The sequence below is a fragment of the Humulus lupulus genome, chromosome 2 (genome assembly GCF_963169125.1).
Source record: "Humulus lupulus chromosome 2, drHumLupu1.1, whole genome shotgun sequence".
Taxonomy (NCBI): domain Eukaryota; kingdom Viridiplantae; phylum Streptophyta; class Magnoliopsida; order Rosales; family Cannabaceae; genus Humulus; species Humulus lupulus.
Window position 1 is genome coordinate 17,331,609 of NC_084794.1, and position 8,807 is coordinate 17,340,415.

The 8,807-nt window shown below is 47.4% G+C and overlaps 1 protein-coding gene across 1 annotated transcript; it reads left to right on the top strand.

Moving 5' to 3' along the window:
- The first annotated feature begins 270 nt into the window (after positions 1-270).
- LOC133813983 (uncharacterized) lies at positions 271-1,037 on the top strand. The gene is made up of 2 exons (XM_062247007.1): positions 271-437; positions 528-1,037. The coding sequence occupies exons 1-2, from the start codon at positions 408-410 to the stop codon at positions 1,035-1,037; spliced, it is 540 nt and encodes a 179-aa protein (XP_062102991.1). The 5' UTR covers positions 271-407.
- The last annotated feature ends 7,770 nt before the right edge of the window (positions 1,038-8,807 follow it).

Here is an 8,807-nt window from a genome sequence, read left to right on the forward strand (position 1 = left end):
TCTACGAGCTATGTTCACCGGAGGGAACTCCTCAGCTGGGGCCTCTGGGCCCGAAATGAAGAAGCTCCGGGTGGCGAAGAAAGCCGCTGGGACCCCAACCAAGTCCCCTTCAAAGGGGAAAGAGCAGACCCCAGCCGAGGAAACTGCACCTCTTGTTGTTGTGGGGAACATGCCCCCACCCCCTCCGCGAGCTACCGGCCTTTGTCCGGGACATAGGAGCGGAGCGCGGGGCCTCGGCAACCGCGACCCCCGAGGTGCGTATCCCGGTGGACCCCCAGGCCCTGGAGAAGATTCCATAAGTCTTTCGGGGGACGGTGTATGAGACGGCGAGCTATGCCGTCGACCACTTCTACCACTTCAATGAGAGGGAGCTGCGGGCCATCGAAACAAGGAGCTCGGTGGGCGTAATGGAATCTTCATTGGGCATGGCCCTAAAGGTAAGCACACTTTACCCTTATTTTTTATTATCATGCCTTGCCCTATTTTTCCTCTTTTTTTTTCTAAGGCAGTTGCCTTTGTTTTTGCAGAGCGTCTTGGCCCTTCACCGGAGCATAGCCAGGTCCAAGGCCCAGCTCGAGGATATGAGGGGCGAGCATCAGGCGGCTTTGGCCGCCCATCAGACTTCCTTGCAGACGACCCAACAGAAGGAAAAGGAAGCCAAGGATGCTCTGGCGGCCGTACAGGCCGAGCTGGAAGAAGCCCGTCCCAAGCTTCAAGAGGCCGAGGCTACCAAAGCCGTCCTCGCTGCCGCGCTGGTCGAGCTAGACTCTGCGAAGGCTGGGGCCGAGGAGGCTAAGGCCGCCTTGGAAACGGAGAAGGCAGCATCCAACACCGCCATGGAGGACATGCTCTACCATTGTTGGGCCTATAACCCGGATGGCGACTTCTCATTCTTAGGAGCGGACGGGGAGGTCTTCCTGGAGGGGTTCAAAGCTCGCCTCCAGCAGGAGGCACCTTCTGAGACCTGGGAGGCACCCATCGTAGCCGAGCAGGAGGGCGAGACAGTGACCTCCGCGAGGCAGCCTGGTGGAGCTTAGGGCCTTTCCTTTTCGCACCCATTCCTTTAATATTTTCATTTTTTTTGTTTGTAACTTTGCAAGAGGTTTTTCCACCTCGAGACAATTGGTTTTATCAATTTTTTCTTTTAATTGGTTTATTTCCCTTTGCCTCTACGTATTTTAGTCACTACTTTGAAAAACTTAGTTCGTGTTAATTTTTGACTAATATCCTGTGCTTTTTAAGAAAAAACACTGATTAATCAATTTAAATTAACTTCTAAGTTTTATGACCTGGTTATGTCCAGGGACTTAGTTTGAAAACTTAGTTCGCGTTAATTTTTATCAATATCTCGTGCTCTTTTAAAAAAAACAACGATCAATTTATTTAAATTAATTTCTAAGTTTTATGACCTGGTTATGTCTAGGAACTTAGTTTGAAAACTTAGTTCGCGTTAATTTTTATCAATATCTCGTGCTCTTTAAGAAAAACAACGATCAATCGATTTAAATTAACTTCTAAGTTTTATGACCTGGTTATGTCCAGGAACTTAGTTTGAAAACTTAGTTTGCGTTAATTTTTATCAATATCTCGTGCTCTTTAAGAAAAACAACGATCAATCGATTTAAATTAACTTCTAAGTTTTATGACCTGGTTATGTCCAGGAACTTAGTTCGCGTTAATTTTTATCAATATCTCGTGCTCTTTAAGAAAAACAACAATCATTTGATTTAAACCAACTTCTAAGTTTTAGAACCTGGTTGCATCCAGGGTAGAGCTTAGTTCGCGTTAATCCTTTATCAATATCTCGTGTTTTTTAAGAAAAACAACGATCAATCGATTTAAATTAACTTCTAAGTCTTTAAGGCGACCTGGTTATATCCAGGCACCATATGCCCCCCAAGTAACTAGGAAAGGGTCTTTCGTGGTTACTTTAGATTACACTTGTAAACATGTACAATCATAAAGGAAAAGTTCATTCTCATTGCTTAATACATAAAAAATGGCCTTTTAGGCCTTACAAGGGTGTCATTGATAATATCTCTTCAAATGGATGGCGTTCCAAGTTCGTGGGACTACCCCTCCATCGAGCCGAGCTAATTTGTAAGTTCCTTATTTAATGACCTCGATGATTTGATATGGCCCTTCCCAGTTCGGTCCCAATACTCCATCTTTGGGATCCTTACCGGCTAAGAAAACCATCTTGAGGACCAGATCGCCAATGCTAAAGGTGCGCTTTTTGACTTTTGAGTTGAAATATCGAGTGATTTTTTGCTGGTAATGTGCGAGCTGGGGTTGCGAATCTTCTCGTCTTTCATCAACCAAGTCAAGGGAAGTGCAAAGTAGCTCATGGTTGTGGTCCAGGTCATATGCCCGGACTCTATGCGAAGGTACCTTAATCTCCACAGGGAGGACTGCCTCACTCCCAAAAGCCAGGGAGAAAGGAGTATGACCCGTAGGACTCCGATGCAAGGTCCGGTATGCCCACAGGACCTGGGGGAGCTGTTCTGGCCAGAACCCCTTGGCTTCGTCTAGTCTCTTCTTGAGGCTCGCCTTTAGGGTCTTATTGACGGCCTCGACCTGGCCATTTTCTTGAGGATAGGCCACAGACGAGAACTTTTCATGATCCTGTACCTTTCGCAAAATTCGGTGAATAGGTCGCTGTCGAACTGAGTCCCATTGTCGGAAACGATTTTCTTGGGCAGCCCGAATCGGCAGATAATGCTCTTAACCACGAAGTCGAGGACTTTTTTGGAAGTTATTGTTGCCAAAGGTTCTGCCTCAGCCCACTTTGTGAAGTAGTCGATGGCCACCACAGCGTATCGGACCCCGCCCTTTCCAGTAGGGAGGGCGCCAACCAAGTCGATTCCCCAGACCGCAAATGGCCACGGGGAAGAGATCATCTTTAGCTCGACTGGGGGAGCTCGAGCAACTGTGGCGAACCGCTGGCACTTGACACATTTCTTGACATACGAGATCGAGTCCTTGGACAGAGTGGGCCAGTAATACCCTTGCCTTAAGACCTTTAGGGCCAAGCTTTGCCTCCCATTGTGATCCTTGCAAAAGCCCTCATGCACTTCCTGCAGAATGGCCTTTGCTTCGCCTGGAAGAACACATCGTAGGAGAGGTAGGGAGTGCCCACGCCGGTATAGCACCCCGTCTACCACCGTATATCTTGGGGCCTGGTACAGTACCCGTTGCGCATCATTACGCCCTTCAGGTAGCTTCCCTTTGGTGAGATATTCAAGAATGGGGGTCATCTAGGTCGGCCTGGCGTCGATCATCTCGACCTCCACCCTGACTTCTTCTATACTTGGCTTCTCCAAGAATTCTACAGGCACTAACCCCAAAGACTCTGTCTCCCCGGAGGTGGCGAGCTTGGTAAGAGCGTCTGCGTTAGCGTTATGCTCCCGAGGTATTTGCTTGATTGAGCCTCGCCCAAATGCGGACAGCTCAACTTTTACCTTTGCCAGGTAGGCAACCATCTTGGTTCCTCGTGCTTGATATTCGCCCAGAACCTAGTTTACCACGAGCTGGGAGTCACTGAAGCACTGGACGGAGCTCGCCTTCAGCTCCTGGGCTATTCTCAGTTCGGCCAGCAAAGCTTCGTATTCGGCCTTGTTGTTGGAGGCCTTGGATCCGAATCTCAGTGCCGAGTGGAATCTATGTCCCTCGGGGGATATCAAAATGATTCCAGCCCCGGAGCCGTTCTCATTGGATGAGCCATCTACAAAGATCTTCCATGAAGCCTGGGCCGAGGTGAGCTGGGATGAGTCTTCTACAGGATCCTCCCGGAATCCTGTGCACTCTGCTACAAAATCGGCCAGGGCCTGACTTTTTATAGCAGTTCGTGGGGTGTATAAAATCTCGAACTGACTGAGTTTGATAGCCCACTTTAATAGGTGTCCCGATGCTTCAGGTTTTTGCAAAACCTGCCTTAAAGGTTGATCGGTTATGACGTGTATTGAGTGGGACTGGAAGTACGGCCTGATAAGGAAGAACGCCAATTTTTCCATCAATGGGTATCGGGATTCAGCCCCGAGAAGTCTCTTGCTGATGTAGTAGACCGGTTTCTGAACCCGGTCTTCTTCTCGGACCAATACAGCACTAGCTGCATCCTCTGTGACAGCTAGGTAGAGAAAAAGGGGCTCTCCCGCCTTTGGTTTGGATAATATGGGTGGCTCGGCTAGATGTGCCTTCAGGTCGAGGAAAGCACTTTCGCACTCTTCTGTCCATTCGAACTTCTTATTTCCTCGGAGCAGGTTGTAGAATGGCAGGCACTTATCGGTGGATTTTGAAATAAACCGATTAAGGGCTGCCACCCTTCCTGTCAGGCCTTGGACGTCTTTGCGCGACCTGGGTGAGGGAAGCTCGAGTAATGACCTGATCTTGTCGGGGTTTGCCTCGATTCCTCGGGTATTGACGATGAAACCCAGGAATTTTCCAGATGCGACTCCAAAAGTGCATTTCTGTGGATTAAGCCTCATGCCATACTCCCGTAGTATCTTGAAGCACTCCTCCAGGTCAGAAACATGGTTATCGGCAGTCTTCGACTTAATCAGCATGTCATCAACGTACACTTCCATGTTCTTCTCAATCTGGTTGGCGAACATTCTATTTACTAACCTTTGGAACGTAGCACCGACGTTCTTCTGCCCGAATGGCATGACCTTGTAACAATAGACGTTAGTCGGGGTCATGAAGCTGGTGTGTTCCTGGTCTGCCGGATTCATGGCGATTTGGTTGTAGCCTGAGTACGCATCCATAAAGGACATGAGCTCGTGCCCCGCTGTGGCATCACCAATTGGTCAATCCTTGGCAAGGGAAAACAATCTTTGGGGCAGGCTTTATTCAGGTCGGAGAAGTCGATGCAGGTTCGCCACTTCCCATTGGGCTTCGGGACCAGCACGGGGTTGGCGACCCAAATCAGAAACTTTGCTTCACGGATAAAGCCACATTTCTTGAGCCGAGCTACTTCTTCTTCTAAGGCCTCAGCCCGGGTTGTTCCTAGGTGCCTCTGCTTCTGGGAATTCGCAGGAATGCTCTTGTCCAGATGAAGGGTGTGCATGATGACATTTGGATTGATTCCCACCATGTCCTCATGTGACCACGCAAACACATCTAGGTTATCCTGCAGAAACTTAATCAGCTCCGCTTTCTTCTTGTCACTGAGGCTTTTCCCGAGCTTGACCATCCGTGAAGGGTTTTGTGGATCGATGCTTACTTCCTCGAGCTCTTCAATGGCCTGGAGCTCGGACTTATCCTCGCCTATTCGGGGGTCAATATCCTCACTTAAGACGATATTTTCCCCTTCGGCACTCTGAGATTTTTCAATCTCAGGATCAGCTAAAGGTTCCTGAGATTCCTCTCCTCCACCTTGGATGGCCATTGCTAGCTGCCCGGGTTTCGATTTTCCCTTCATGGAAATGCTGTAGCATTCCCTGGCAGCGAGCTGATCACCACGGACCGTGCATATCCCCATGGAAGAAGGGAATTTCAGCACGAGGTGGCGAACGAATGTGATGGCCTCAAAAGCTATGAGTGTGGGTCGACCCAAAATAGCATTGTATGCAGCGGAGCAGTCGATGACCACAAACTCGAGGAGTTTGGAGACTGTCCGAGGTCCTTCTCCTAGGTTGATCACCAGCTCGATCATCCCTATGGCCGCTGATCCTTCTCCCGAAAAACTATACAGCATTATGGAGGTTGCCTTCAGCTCGGCAACAGTTAAACCCATCTTCTCCAGTGTGGACCGGAAGAGAAGGTTTACCGAGCTCCCATTATCAATCAGCGCCCTCTTAACCCTCTGATTAGCGAGCTGCACTGCTACAACTAGAGGGTCGTTATGAGGGAACTGGACATGGCCAGCATCTTCTTCTGTAAAAATGATTGGTTGCTTCTCCAATCGCTGTTGTTTTGGCAGACGCTGCTCTGGGATGAACTTTACCCCGATATGCGCTTTGAGTTCGTTTACGTACCTCTTTTGGGCACCCCTGCTCGTGCCAACTAAATGCGGACCTCCCGAGATTGTGGATATCTCTCCTCCTATCACTGGAGGAGGGACGTCTTGATCCACCCGGTACCCAGACTGGATGATCGGGGCTTCCGGAGCAGGTCGGCTTGCTGGAACCCTATTCTGCGCGTACTGAGCCAAGGGGCCGGCTCTGATGAGAGTTTCAATCTCATCTTTCAAATGCCTACAATCATCAGTATTGTGGCCAACGTCGTTGTGGAAATGGCAAAACTTGGAGGTGTCTCTCTTCCCCTTCTGGTGCTTTAACGGCTCCGGCTTCTTCCAGGGGAGGTGAGCATAATTCTCTAGGAAGATGTTCTCCCAAGAGTTGGTGAGCTTTGTATAAGTCGCGTAGACCGGCTTAAATTTGTCTACGGACTTATTCTTCTTTGGGCCGTGCTGGCTGCCCTCGCCACTCCCCTTTCTTTTGCCTCTGCCGAACTGGTTATTTTGTGTAACGTTCTGGGTCGCAGTCACGACCTCCGTTCCTACTCCAGCGGGCTGCTCAGGGACCTGGCTGGTTCCCGCAGCTGAGCCTTCGGCCTCCTCTAAGTTGATCCATTCCTGGGCCCTATTTAGGAACTCGTTCACTGAGCTAACTCCCTTCATTTGTATTTCTTTCCAGAGTCCCCCTCCGACGAGGATTCCTGTTCTCAAGGCCATGAGCTTGGAGCTGTCATCTGCGTCTCTGGCCCGAGCAGCGACATTCGCGAACCTGCTCAGGTAAGCCTTCAGAGACTTGTCAGGCTGCTGCCTCATGTTAGCCAGAGAGTCGGCCTTGACGCGGGCAACCTGGGAGGCTCGGAATGCCCTTTTGAAGTCAGCAGAGAAAGTTTTCCAGGAGCTGATTGATTGTCTTTTTCTTTGTTTGAACCATTGCCTGGCTGGTCCAGTCAGTGTGGAGGGAAATATTAGACACCTCAGCTCAGGGCCAATGTTATGGGCCATCATCAGGGTGTTGAACATCCCTAGATGATCCGACGGGTCTCCATCTCCGTTGGATTTGGACAGGTGCGGCATACGGAAACCGGGTGGGTAAGCCGTTGCTGCTATGCCGGGGGCGAAGAGTTCAAGCTCGTCCCCCGAATCATACTCTTCTTTCTCTTTCTCTGACAGGAGCTTCCTCATTAGCTCCTCCATCTGAGCCAGGCGCTCAAGGGTTTTGTCCTAATTTCCTTGGTTATTCCGGGGCTGCTCGACAGCTCCAGATCCATTGTATACGTTTGGTGGGTTATTGCCCCTCCTATCTTGAGATAGGTTATTTGGGGCGTTCCCACCGTTACGCACCTCGGACAAGTCTCCCCCTGAGCGAGCATGGCTGCCACCTCCTACTGGTTCCCCCCAATGAGAGTTTAGGCGATCTCGCAGTTCGCCCCCCTGGGTGGTTTGAGGACTTTGTGCCGAGCTTAAACGTTGACGCAGGTCTTCGCCAGAAAGGTCACTCCGGAGACTGCCAGTCCAGTAGCTCCTGTTAGAGAAGCTCGGAGTCCGCCTTTGGGGGTGAGGATCCGGTCATGGGGGATCCACGTGGATGATATGATTTAGGCCGTATCTCAGCTCGCTAATAGCCCGTGGGAAAATTAGGACGTACACTTACAGTATACGCAGTGGAATGAAAGAGTCTTTCAGTTTCTCTAGCTCTTGTATCCTTTCTGTTGCAGAGTATTATCAAGAAACTGAACCGTTCTTCTAATTTCTTCACAATCTTCCAATGTATCCTTAGAATCACCTAGGCTAGTGTGGACAATTCTCAACACATGAGATAGATACAGAGAGAAGAAGAGAAAAGAATAATAAGAGGCTTAGAAAAGGACTTGTGTTTAGATAGAATCTAAAACTATTAGAAAACTTGTGATTAAACTTATGTTTAGACTTATGTTTTCAACTTTCTCTAAGCACTCCTTTTATAGACTCAATTAGGCCATTTAATTTAATTAAAAAATCAATAAAATAATAGTCAATTTGAAGCCCTAGGTCGAAATTATCATGGGCTTTAGGCCCGTGAAATTTCCCATTTGATTATAAGCCCATTGGACTTAAAATCATGGCATGTATTATTTTCTATTGATTTGATTAATTAAATAATTATTTAAATCCTTTATCAAATTAATTATTTATAACTTGAACCTTGATTTAAACTTATTTATTAATTTAGATACCAATTTATCTTAATTAATAAATCTGCCATAATTTCTCTTTTCTTCTCAAAATTACATAACTCTGTGAAACTATCCAAAATTGACCTGGTCAAATTTGATAATTCTAATTGATAATTAAATCAATTAATTGAGACTGTCTAGATGATTTTATCCAAGGTACAATGGGGACCATGGGCCTATGAAATCAAGCTCCAATAAGTTATCATAAATCTAACAAATAAATTTACTAACTTATTAGTTCCTCGTGACTCCACTATAGACTCGGAATTACACTCTTGAATTCATAGAACGCTCTATAAAAAATATAGATACGCTATTAATTATCCATTGTTACAACCACAATTGTCACTCAATCCTCTATAGAAGGTCCACAATGAGATAGGACTAAAATACCGTTTTACTCATTGTATTTTATCCTTAAAACACTTAGTTCCTTGTAAATGATATTTTAGTAAACTAATTTAATTACTGAAGTGAGATCTCTATCATTTAACACCTTGAACCAAACTAAAAGGAAACCATCGTTTCACTTCTTCATCAGAAGCTATAGATGTTCATATCTATGATTAACACTCCCACTCAATTATACTACCCAGTTCCGAAGATGTAAGTATAGGCTAGTCCGTAGGGTAAGCTGG